Source organism: Lucilia cuprina, chromosome 4, assembly GCF_022045245.1.
Source record: "Lucilia cuprina isolate Lc7/37 chromosome 4, ASM2204524v1, whole genome shotgun sequence".
Classification (NCBI taxonomy): domain Eukaryota; kingdom Metazoa; phylum Arthropoda; class Insecta; order Diptera; family Calliphoridae; genus Lucilia; species Lucilia cuprina.
The window spans coordinates 3324423-3338197 of record NC_060952.1 but is presented as its reverse complement, the minus strand read 5'-3'; the positions used below and the strand labels follow the sequence as shown (position 1 = coordinate 3338197).

Here is a 13775-nt window from a genome sequence, read left to right as displayed (position 1 = left end):
GTAATAATAATTTGAATCAAATAAAAAAAAAATAAAGCTGTAAGTTTAGTGGTTTCTTTTTTATAAACATATATGTATGTTAAGAATTTTTCGATCTCACTCCTTATGACATCAACGACAACTACCTTTTGATATTAACCTATTCTTTAAGATATGAAAAATACTTCTTAAACTAGTCTAAGGTTTCAATTATTCCTATTGCACTGTACAATTGACTTAAACGAATTTTTAACAAAAGTCACGTTATTTAAACATGACATCAGATTTTTCTACAATAATAATAACAAACCGAAAGATCTTAAATTTCTTCTAATTCCGCTCACAAAATACCAAAGATTTATAGAACAACCGGTGAAAAATGTTCCATAGCATTAAAAACACATCCATCATAAACATTTTTATAAGTAATAAATAATTATACAACAACCATCTCATCATAATCATTTTCTTTTTATTTTATTTTATTTAATAAAAAAATAAAAACACAAAACTAAAACAAATATAAAAAATAGTAGTTAAAATGAAATAAAAACAAAAAAAATTAACAAAACGCCAACAAAATGTACAAATTTGGAACAATAAAAACTCATTGTATTGTATCGAGAATTGTTTACGAATACGTAAGACCGACAATCAACAATCATGAATAGCAACAGCAGCAGTTGTCAGATCCTACACTTATGAAATCTGAGATGTTTAAGATTTAGTCACATTCATTTGTTTGGCCAGTTAGAGCAGAGCAGAGTGGAGCTTAAGCGAGCTGAGCTAAAGTCGAAAATCACAAAAATACTTTTTATCATAAACACATCATACACGTAACGTGATTAAATGTTTGTATTTCAAGTTTTGATTTTTATTTCAGTTTTTTTTTCCTTTCTTTAATTTTATATTATTGTGTTAAATTTTATTTGTTGTTTATATTCAAAAAAGGTAAGAAGTATAACAGAAATGCGATTAATATTATATGTTAAAAAAGTAAAAAAAAATAACAAACATTTCGTTAAAGTATGCGAATTGTACTTGGTGTCGCCTCTGTCGTCTGTGCGAAATCTAATGAGTCAGATTAACACATTAGGGAAATAAGCTGATATTTGTAAATTTAAAAAATAGAACTGAACTAGAACTAAACTAGAACTGAACTAGAACTGAACTAGAACTGAACTAGAACTGAACTAGAACTGAACTAGAACTGAACTAGAACTGAACTAGAACTGAACTAGAACTGAACTAGAACTGAACTAGAACTGAACTAGAACTGAACTAGAACTGAACTAGAACTGAACTAGAACTGAACTAGAACTGAACTAGAACTGAACTAGAACTGAACTAGAACTGAACTAGAACTGAACTAGAACTGAACTAGAACTGAACTAGAACTGAACTAGAACTGAACTAGAACTGAACTAGAAATGAACTAGAACTGAACTAGTAAGTTCAGACGTTAAACGTTCTTTATGGGTTAATGATAAAATATGTAGATCAGTAGTGATCGCCAACACCAGCGCATTGACGCTTTTTTCTCTCTCTCAAGTAGAAGCCAGTCGTCGGTTAATGTGTCAGTATTTAAAGTTAGAAAATAAAAAAGAAAAAAACTAAATTATAAATAAATAAAAAAACCAGCAATAACAACAAAGGAGGTGTTTAAGAGAAGAAAAGATATTTAAAAGAAACATGAATTATATCATGGTCAATATTTAACTAAAATGTTGCTTAAAGTATTTATTTATTTTTTAACAAACATATTTTTTTTTTGTTATTATTTTCTTAACAGAAAAACCCATTAGACAGAAGAGAAAAAAAAACACAAGTAACAAAATCTTTTTGCAAACAATCAACTATCAACAGCAACATCAAAATCATCAACCAAGCCGCCATCAACAACAACTAAACAAATCTGCCACAGCAATTGAAAAGAGAAAGTTTTGTTTTTAAAAAACAAAAGAAAAAAAGTTTCTATGAATTTAATACTTGCCAGGGTATGAAGAAGAAGTTTTGACTTTGGAAAGAAAGATTATTGTAGGAAATAATCAACTGTTAACTTTAAGACAATAAAATATGGTGCTGAAAGTAATAAATATTTTTCAAACTAAACCAAAAAAAAAACCAGTTGTTTTGTAGTTTATTGATGACTGAATGACCAACTGACTGACTAACTCTGTTGACTGATTGATTAAGATATTATGACGGGATTTCAAATAAAATTTAAAGAACCGGTAATGTTTGTAGTCTAATGTATTTTTGTTGTGATTGCGACAGTAAATAAAATAAATTAAATTCGATTTAAGAGAAAAAGCTTTTTAAGTAATTATGCAAATGACTTAATTGTAACATTGTTTAAAAAGTTATTTATTAAAAATGTTTAAAGTTTCCTTAAATTTTCAACTATAAATTTTAAGGAATATATATTTTCTATGTTTTGATTTAAAATTTCTCAATTCATTCGCGAGCGAATTAAATTGTTATAAATTTCTGTGCTGTTTTTAAGACGTATTGCATGTATTTAGCGGAAATTCCAAAATGTCATTGAAATATTTATTTATTTCTAATATATTTATTTAACATTCTAAACTCATCTGTTGTAGCAACTTATTTGACTGACCGCTTAGTTTTGTATGACAGTAAAATACAACATTTTGTCAAGAGGCGTGCACAAATAAACACTTATTGTTTTGAGACAAAATGAAATACAGATAATTTGTATGTATGTGTTTCATTATGACAAAAATATGGGAAAAACACATAAAAAGGCGCCTTATTAAGAAACGTTTTGAACAAAAAAAAAAAAAAGGTATGAAAACAAAACCACAGGCGGGCGTGCGGGTGTTAAAGGCATTGCAAGGATCTAAACAAACTACCTGAACCCCCTAAACATAACAAGAATAATATCAAAAAAATTAAGATTAAAACAAACATTTTGGAAATATCATTAGTAAATATTTGAAAATACACACATCTGTTGTTCATATGCAATTTTAAAAATTTAAACAAAAACATGTTGATTTTTTTCGTTATGAATTGGTTATTTATTTTATTTTGTTATTGAAAATAAAGTTTTAATATAATTTAATTTTATAGCAATTTAAACGTGATTTAATTTTAATTTTTTATTTATTCTTAATTTTTGTGTTATATAAATGTCATTAATAAGTTTTATAATAAAACAAAATAAAAAAAATAAATCCAGTTTTTTAACTTTTAAGTTTTAAAATGTTTGATTTTTATTTTTTGCAAATATTAGAAACTTGATTTACTAGATACATTTACTTATTGGCTTCAAGAGTTTAAATGACTTTTAAAGTTTTTTATTTTTTTTATATTTTAAAACAAGATTTTGTTAGTTTTTATTAAAAAAGAGAAAAATTTTAAAACAAATTCTAAAAACAAGGCATCAGTTTCAAATCAGGGAACAACAAGTCTTAGATCAAAGGATTTTGAATTCAGAATTTGTGTCTCCGTAAGGTTATTGTTCTAGTTTGGTAGACCGGAAGCAGTGGGAATGATTCCCACCCAAAGAGACGATTTAATGTATATACATCCTCTTTTCAAATTAACTTAATTCTAAATTTCTTTAAAAAAAACAACAACAAAATTTATATTTTAAATTAAAACATAAATGTACTATGTGGCACTTTAAATACCATTAAAAGATTATCAAAAAATAAATATAACAAAAAATGAAATGATATTCCTACATAAACCAAGAAAACACACAAAAATTGTATATACACCAAAAGCCTAATAGGCATCCACTATACTCTGGTTACCTACGTAAAAAACATACCTACTTCTAAACTATTTATTATCAGTACTTAATAAGATTGTTTATGAATGCAGCAGCCAAACTCTGCTGTTGCTGTCGGTATAATTTAATAATTCTATTTATATTTTAGTTCAGTAATAGTAGACAACAAGTAATACCTAACCCTCCCGTTTATTTGTGGCCCCACTTTGCTCTTTAAATAGCAGCCGTTGTTGTTCAATTGTTTCAAGACGTTCATATATTGTTCTCAACAATTTATCGTAAAGTAAACAGAACTAAAAAAATACATATTTTAAGATAAAAAATTATATACAATAAACCTTAAAAAGCCGGAAAATGTAAAGCAGTAAAATTAAATAAAAAAAAACAAAACAAAAGAAGCTACCCCATACTCAGAGATTTTTTTCTTATTTAAATATTTGGAAAGGGAGTAGCAAGAAGAAAACAAAAAAGTAAACAAAAATAAAATTTTAGACTCGTTTAATAAACATCATCATCATGAGCATCATAGCAACACATTGAACGTTTTTAAAAACCAAGAATTCATTGAGACAAAGTTGAACTAGAAAAGAATCAACAAAAGTTGAAATATATTATCGAAACGTAAGGTGTATTTGTCTGTCTGTCTTTTTGTGTCTAGTCCAATAGTCAAGCAGACAGCCAGCCAGTCAGTCAGCCCTTAAATCAAAAAGCAGTAATAGAGGATGTAAAAAACCTTTATAGTTTTAAAATAAAAGAAAATAAAGTAATAATGTACCAAGTAGATTATTCGTTTATTTTAAGTAAATGCCCAGGGACAGAGTTTTAAAAGAAACATATCTTTTTTAATTTAATTTAAGAATTACAAAAAGAAATGATTTCCTAAACAGATTGTTTTCCATCTTCAAAATAAGTGAAAGCTCATGGGCTGAATGACTTTTCTTTACAACATGGCACCGATCTAATTGGTTTTTATTTTGAAACACAATTTTAATAACGAAATTAAGCTAATCTTTGTTTGTAAAGTAAAATTACAATCAATTTCACTCGGTCCCATGGTTTTTCACGTAAAGTCAATAAAGACCGATTTCGGTCGCCATTTGCTAAGATTTTGACAGAAATGTCGAGATATAATAGAGCAAACAGTCAGTTTATTCGTTCATCTACAAAAGATCAATATAAACATGAAGAACAATTTGATAAGGATCTTATGAAAAAGGATCTTAGTTAGTTAGTTAGTTTAAAAGGACAAATACACCTAGACTTCTGTGCGCTCCTTAACCAGGTGGGAATCGAACCCACCACCACGGTCTACCAGACTACAACACTAACCACTAACCTACCGGAGGATACATTCTGTTAAAAGTGTCAAATTGAAAAGAAGAAAGAAAACTCTTAAAGTTCTGCGAATTAAAAAAACTTTAAAACATACGCACGTACAATAATCCAAATATAAACTTACATTAACATTTCCCTCTCATTCTACCGTGTTAAAAGAGAAGGTGGAATGAACTGAAAATTGTTGTTTTCATTTGTGATCATCATGAAATACAAACAAACCAACGAACAGACAAAAAGACACAACATACAGACAGACAAACGGTGAGAATAACAATAGAAGAAGAAAAACACGGTTTTTCTTTTCGTTATTTTTTAGAATTTTTTTTTATATATTTTATATTACTACAATATACTTGGATATTGGATATTGTATAAGAAAAAGATATTTAATTTGAATAAATATCAACAAATGTAGGTATTTCACACATATGCAACGAGACAAAGTTTTTTTTTCTTTTCTTTAATGTCTTTTAAATATAAATTCTTTATATCTCTGTTTCTTTACTGCTGCTGCTGCCTCTAATAAATATTCAATATGTGTGTAAGATAGCTGAATGTACAATACAAGACAAAGTATGGCTGTGTGTAATGAGTAGTCATTCAGTTAGTAGGCGGCATGCAGAGAAATTAATAAAATATAATATTTGTAGGTGAATGTATGAGTGCGTAAGTACTTGTATTGTTAAACAAATATTTATACTAAATGGTAAATGATGATGTTCTTTTATTATTGATATTATTTTATTATTTTTTTTATTTTTTAATATTTTATTAGTATTATTAACATAGCATACGACTACAATATGATTTTCTAGCCTGGACTTGCATACTAATTAGTAATTGATAATGAAATTTAAATAAAACAAAAAAAACACACAATTTCTAAGCAAAAACAGTAAGAATAATAAGAATAATATAAATTGCATTACAATCAATTTTAAAATTGTGACACAAAATACAAAAAGCCCTAATGAACTGAAATTAAAAAGGATTACATCTAAGAATACTTTTGAGAATTTATTAGATATATTTCTGAAGTTGTTTTTTTATATTAGTCTCACTTTTTATATTAATTTAAAATTTGTATAATATAAAATAAAACTTAAACAATAACTTTTAAGTTCTATATGTGTTAAACAAAATTAGTTGTTAAAAGATTTTATGTTAAAAAAAGCAAAAAATAAAATGTTAACAATTTATAGAAAACCCATAAAATTTTATAGTTAAATTTAATTTAGTTGCAAAAATTACTACTTGTGTTTAACAATTACATTGTAAATTTATTTTTTATAATATTTTTTTTACATATACATATGTATATATTTGAAAAATAGAAAAATAATAAGAAACAATTGATTGTTAATGTAAAGATCTTTTAAAAACCATAAAATGTTTAATAATCGAAAATTTTGAAAGATCAACTTTGTAGAAATGTAAAAGAATTTAAAAGGAAATTAAAATGTAAATTTGAACTAAAAATACATTGTAAAATATTAAAATTCAACTAAATATTTGCTTTTGCAACTCTAATTGTGGTGGGCTCTGGTTATTATTCAGAAAATTGACTCAAGGATTGATAAAATTAAAATTTTTAAATAATTTTTGGTCGAATAAACTACATACGAATCGAATACAACAAAAATCTTAGCCACAGTCTTCAATAAATGCGAAAATTCTGATAATTACAGTTTAGCTTTGACTTCTAGTAAAAATATTAAAAATTTACTAAATTTTAGTGATCTATTACTAAATAAATTCTTATAGGACAACTAAAATCTGATAAAAAAAGATTTAAGTTTTTTACTTAATTATATAGATTGATGTTTTAAAAGTTTCCTTCAAATAGTAAAATTTCCAATCTAGCAAAATATTTATTCCATCCAACATTGGCTATTTGCCATTTTTATTAAAAATAATTATAAAATGTTCAAAAGTCCACAACTTACCTTCGTCAAGTAAACGTTCGACATGATTGAAAACATTTGGGAATGCAGCCAACTGTTTACGATCCTTAAGTAGCTGAGCCAAATAATCAGCAATACTTTGTGTACTTTGCTGTTGAGTTTGCTGCTGTTGCTGCAGCTGGGGCTGCTGTTGTTGAGCCGGTTGCAGATGCTGTGGCGGAACTTGCTGCTGATGTTGTTGAACAACTGAGTTGCTATTTTCACACACGCTCATTGTGACAAAAATTTTGGTATTGTTTTTATTAACAGTTTTAGAAAGAAAAAATATTTATTATTTTTTTATTTTTTTGTATCGTTTAACGATTTTATTAGTGGTGGCGAAAAGTTGCGTTTTTGTTTTACTTAAACTTTGTTAAATTTTACAAGAAAAATTTATTGAAACTAATATTTAGTTTCGTTTTTCTTAAGTTGTTTAACAAATTATTTTTGATTTGTAATTATTGCACAAATTTTTTTTTTATTTTAAATTCTTTTTATATGTTAGAAAAGAATTCCTTTTTAATGATTTATTAAGTTTCTATAATTTAACACACTTTGTTTTCTGCTTTTCCTTTTTGGAAGTTAAATTTGTAGATTTTTTAAATGCTGGAATTTGAAATAAATTAATTAGTAAAATGTTTTTTTTAATTAATTGTTTTTTTATTAATTAAGTTTATAAACTTGTAATGATTAAAAAAGAATTAAAAGTTTTTTTTTTAAGAATTTGTAAATGAAACCAACACAGCAAACTGACAGAACAACAATAACAAGAAATACACCCACTAAAATCACTAACTTTTTTTCTCTCCCATATGCATACACTTTATTAAACAACAACAAAGATCATTTGCTTTAAGAAAAAAAGTTAAAATAAGAAACATTCAAAATGAATTGGAATGTTTCAAAGGGATTCTGTGTTTTCTTTTTTGAATTTTTCTTTAAATTTTATTCAGAAGAAAATCGAAAGAGAAAATAATTAAGAAACGCGATCTAAAAATAAAAATTGATTTAATATTGAAGAAAATAAATTGTAAAATAAATGATTAATCCACTTTATAAATACACACAGAAAATAACAACAAAAATAAGATGAAAAAATAAAACACATACACACAACAACAAATATGTAACAGAACATTGGAGAAAAAGAGAACAAAAGTAATGATAATAATGAGAGGGAGAGAGTATTAAAAGAAAGAGAAAATAAGATGTGCATGTAAAAAATAAAAGAATCAAAACAAAATTCTTGCTGTTACAATGAATTTACAGCAAAAAGGAATTTGAAAAAAAACCGAAAAAGGATGCTGTAAATTTCAAAAACATTTCCAAAAAAATTGACTATAAATAGATTGCTATTTTTAAAACCAATTAAACAAAAAGGACTTTGTTTTGAAAATTTTCCTTTAGAACATTTTCTAAATTTTTAATTTCATCTTAAAAATGCATTGCAACATCCATTACAAGCGTGTGTGTTTTTCAGCGTTTTTACGTTCACACGTTGCGGTACGATACGGTACGTATTACTACGAATACAAACAACAAGCCTAAAACGGATTACGAAAGTGAAAAATGTATGAAAAAGAAACTAGGAAAAAAAAAATTGTCAAAAGAATTTCACTACAGTTTCTTTTTATAAAATTTTTAATACTTCCAACAACAAAAAACACAAAGTATTTTTAAAATTCAAATTCTTTAAAGGTGTGTTTGCTGTAGAAACATTTCTTTTTTTTATTATTTTTGCACTTTGTGGGTGTTTTTTCTAATTTCATATTTTTAGTTGTACTACTTTTAATGTTGTTGCTGTATTTTTTTTCACTTCACAATAAAGAAAATAAAAAACTTTGTCTTCTTTTCTTTCACTATATTTATCCATCCACACAATTTATTCTTACATTTTTGTTATTTTTTAAAATTCTTATTTAATTTATTGAAAATTTCTTATTTAAATTTAAGGTGTATTTAAAATTCATAAATTGTTTTTTTTTTTTTTGTTTCTTTAATTCATTCCTTTTTAGTTAAATCAGTTTTTATTTGATTTTTCTACTTTTATTCGTATTTACGTTACGATAACCGATCCCAGAGAGTTGAAAAATAAAACTGAAAAGATATGAGCTAAAAATTTCGCTTTCATGTACGATCAGTTTTTTTTTCTACGTCTTCTTCGTCATATGCTTTGCTTCTTGTATTTCGTAAGTCTAGTAGTGTTGTCTCTTTCACACAGCTTGAAATTAGGGGTTAGAAAGAAGCCACTAAATTTAGTAGTGTGTTACTAGCAGTGCTGACAATGTAGCGAAAATTAATGGTAATAAAAATGTTAATACATTTAATATTTTTAAATTTTAAAAATGCGTTTTTATTAAAAGGAAAACTAAAAATTTGTTTGATGAATTTTAAATAAGTTTTTTGTAAAAATTTATATGAAACAATTTAATTCAAGAAAAAAGAAAACAACATCAAATTTTAAAAAATCTTTCAATATTGGAGAAAATTACGAAAATTATTTATTTCTATAAAGACTTTCGTCCAGAAACCGGTCTGGGTTGAACTTATAGTTTTTTAAAATAAAAATCAATCAATATTTTAGTCTTATGAGGAACTAAATTTTCCTTCAAAGATAAACATAAATTTGCCACTCAAATTCATAGAGTTGGCATTACTGCTAGGTTAAACTACATCTTAATGGTAAAACAGTGAAAAAGGTAAAACAGTACTAAAATCCCTTTCCTTTTAATTCTTATTGAATAGTAAAATCATTTTAACTTTTATAAATACTTAAAAAATAGCAAGGATATTAAAAAAGCTGAAACACCATTAACATTCAATTTAATCATTAAAATTGTAATAAATATTTTTATTTAACATTTTTTTTTTAAATTAATGTGTAGGATGGTTGTATTACCAAACACATTTTGAATAAAAAAAAAAACAACCAGACCATAAAATAATCACCATACTTCGATAAAGTATTGACTGAGATTCATTAGATGTTTTACCTAAAATTTATGTTAATTGTACTTAGGCAAAAAGCAATGAACAAATTAAAACGAAAAATAAAACGCACACACAGAAACAGCACAAAAACAAATTCACCCAATAAGGAAAATGATTTGTCATACACCGTAAAGTTTTACTACTTTCTCGAACAAAAACAAAATAACTTAATAAAATTAAATTAAAAGCTTATATTTACTCGTGTATTATAATAAGTATTTTCTTTTTTTATTTTTATTTTACAAAAAATACTTGCACAAATACGTTGTAATGAAGTCTTAATTTTCTTTAATTATCTCATTTTAATCAAAATGTTTTTAAAAATATTTATCTTTTCCTTATATAAAAGACCAGAGGGAAACTGTTTTATTTCAATTGTCATGCAAAGCTAAAATCTGCGTATAATTCGATATTGGGAGTTGTCATTGGGTTCAAACACTTTATCAAAACCAATTCGGTTTTCATTAAGAACGATGCATTTCTTTTCAATAAAAAATTTGAAAGAAAATGTATTTTATTTTATTTAGTTCAGTTCTAGTTCAGTTCTAGTTCAGTTCTAGTTCAGTTCTAGTTCAGTTCTAGTTCAGTTCTAGTTCAGTTCTAGTTCAGTTCTAGTTCAGTTCTAGTTCAGTTCTAGTTCAGTTCTAGTTCAGTTCTAGTTGAGTTCTAGTTCAGTTCTAGTTCAGTTCTAGTTCAGTTCTAGTTCAGTTCTAGTTCAGTTCTAGTTCAGTTCTAATTCAGTTGTAGTTCATATCTTACAAATTAAATTTATTTAACGGATAGACTTCTTTATAAAGAAACAACTTAAAAATCTTTTTGAAAAAAGTATCATATTTCATTTAAAACTTATTATTTGCTAGCTTCTTTCTCATTCTCCATACCTGATGTCAAGTACCCACCTTACACAGGAAATCTACACTCGTAAACATATGAATAAATACTATTTAACCCAATTGCATGCAAATGCTATTTGCCATAAATCAATTTTGAATAATCGAATGAACGATTTGTTTGTTTATTGTTTTTAAAATAAAATTTATGAATAAAATAATAAATACTTATTGCAATATAAACGAAATTTGCATACAAACGCATGTTTAAATTGAGAAACAAACAACAACGCCTGTTTTATGTGTAAAAACGATCCTGTCTTAACTTTCAACCTTCTTTTTACAACCGAAAACTGAACTAAGATAGAAGACAGCCAGACCTGGTCGATTGGCCCAATGGCAGGCGAGCATATAAAGTACACATACTACTCAAAGTTTTCTGTGTCTCTTTGTGTTGTTGTTGGTTGCTGCTGATCGTATTAAATGTGGTTGTCATTGTAATGCCATCAAAGGAAATTGATAGTTTGTCAGCACTTGAGCCACCAACCACCAACACACATTATTTGTTATAACAAAAACAAAAAAAAAAACAGTTTTAATTTAAAAACTACAAGTACGAGGTGCTAGTGAAATATAAATTGTACAAATATGATCATTTCTGTAACACAAATATAAACAAAAATTTTGTTATGGTGGAACTGAAATAAGGTGTTAACTTGAAATTTTATTTTTTTTTTCGATGTAGATGTTATTTTGATATAAAATAACCTTTTTTTTATTTTTCATAGTAGCTCTCCTAGTTTGTACCCTCGCATACAATCAGTGCGTGCGTCGCCAGCATGTGTAAAATATTATTTATTTTTTTATTTTGTTTTATTTAAGTTTTTCAATATTTAATGAAAATGCCAAACATATTTATTATTTGTTCGCTTTTTTGCTCTTTAGTTTTTAAAACATTTGCCCATTATGTTGGAGTTGTTGAAATGTATGTGGGAAAAATTGTTTCTTGACTATTTCCATTTAATTTAATAATTTTTTTTATATGTTGCTGCTGTTGCTGATGAGGTTTTTGTTGTTGCTGTTGTTTCATTAGGTTTTCAACAAATAATTTTGTTTTCGTTTACAAATGATTACCAACACTCATTATGCCAAAAATGTTCGATCAACTTTTACTTTTTATTTGTATTTCTTCTTTAAAATGGCAAAGTGGACAAAAAAGAAGCCAGCAATGTGGTAAATGTACAGAAAGAAATTAATTGCAAACAATTTTTGTTAATCGATATTATACTAGAATTTTTATGAAAATTTTTGGATTCGCAATATTAAGATTTAAATGTTAGATGTGGATTTTGATTTGTAGTAATCGGTTCTTTGCAACCTTAAATGAAATGAGTAAAGTCACCAGTCTAAGCCACTTTTCTAGATTATTGATCAAATCACATGTAATTTCGTATTGTACTTGCCTAAGGGCGGGTTTCTAACAACTCAGTTAATTTAGGCTTAACTTGCTGTTAGATTAAACTCTAAACAAATTTAGGCAGTCTTTAACCAAAGATTTGAATTTTCAGTTATGTAATTAAGATCAGATAGCTTGATTAGTATTGTCAACTTTTCAGTCAAAAACATTAACAGCTGAACAGCTGAACAGCTGGTTTTTGTAAATATTACTTTGGTATAGTTAAAATTAAAAAAAATATATATAAAATAAACATTTAAAACAATAATTATATTGATAAAACAAATAAGGAAATTACGTTTTACTTATGCTATGTATACACGGTTGTTAAATCTTACATCGTTGTCAACTTACAAATTTTTTCTTGCAATATTTTCGGTAATGCTTTTTCTGACAACGTTGTAAAAGAAAAATTGTAAGTTCAGACGATTATTAGACATTTTGTGAACATTTTACTGACAACGATGTAAGATCTGGCAACCGTGTATCACGTCTTTTATAATATTAAGTTTTTCTTCTTCCGAATTCTATGTTAAACTGATCTAACTGGCCTGTTAAACTAAGATAATCAGGGCTGTCACAGAATTCAATTCTGATCGATATTGAAATTATCTTTCTAATTTTTTTCTACAAAAAAGGAAAACAGTTTTTTCATAATCAAATCACTTAAAATTCCATTTTCGATCTGAATTGAATTCTGTGACAAGTCACGTTACTGAATACAAAACATAGATTAAACCAGGTTTAAACAAAGAATGTAGATTATTTTTAACAGATTACAAACACTTTAAAAATCCTAAATTTATTTTCTCTGTGTAATTTATATTTAATTTGATTGGCAACATATTGCAAACATACCACAACTGGATTGTGAAGTTTTGTGACCATAAAACACCCCCATTGGAATTTCATTAGAGCCTATTTATTATGGCATACCGTCATGTTAGTTGTCTTTAACACACACACAAGCACACTCGTACAGTTCATCTAATCAGGAATGGCTATAATCACCACAAAAAAAATGACTTAAACAACTTACATTATTAAATACTAGTAAGTACTTAGATATTTACAAAAAATACAATATAAAACAAAGAAAAACAAATAACCAACTGTGCATGTGAAAGTGGGTACAAATATGTTTAAATTTTATTTTAAACTTAAACAATTTTAACTGATAAAAACAAATGTTGTTGTTAAAGGTTTTGTGATAATTGTAACAACACAAAAGGAAAGCCCACATGAAAAATGTATTTCACAAAAAAAGAGACAAAAAAGTCTGGTTAAATAAAAGATCATGAAAATTAAGACAAGTTATAAAAGTTAATGAACAATTTTGAAAATATAATCATCATCAGTTGTATTGTTTTTTTATTTTGTTTTCTTATATATTTTTGTTAATCACCCAAGATTTATAGTTAAAAATATGTCATGACATCAATATGTCTATCTCTGTTTCTCGCTTTGTCTCTAGT

The 13775-nt window shown here is 26.2% G+C and overlaps 1 protein-coding gene across 3 annotated transcripts in view; it reads right to left on the bottom strand.

Moving 5' to 3' along the window:
• The window catches only part of LOC111690640 (protein held out wings), a 73601-nt gene extending 66110 nt beyond the window's left edge, over nt 1–7491 (bottom strand). For 2 of the 3 annotated variants that reach the window (XM_023453172.2, XM_023453173.2), the window contains exon 1: nt 7027–7488. In XM_023453172.2, the coding sequence (XP_023308940.1) occupies nt 7027–7258 (232 nt within the window). In that variant the 5' untranslated portion in view covers nt 7259–7488. Of the gene's footprint in view, nt 1–7026 lie in introns of all 3 variants that reach the window. The other variant, XM_023453171.2, reaches the window with a different exon arrangement.
• Nucleotides 7492–13775: the final 6284 nt, after the last annotated feature.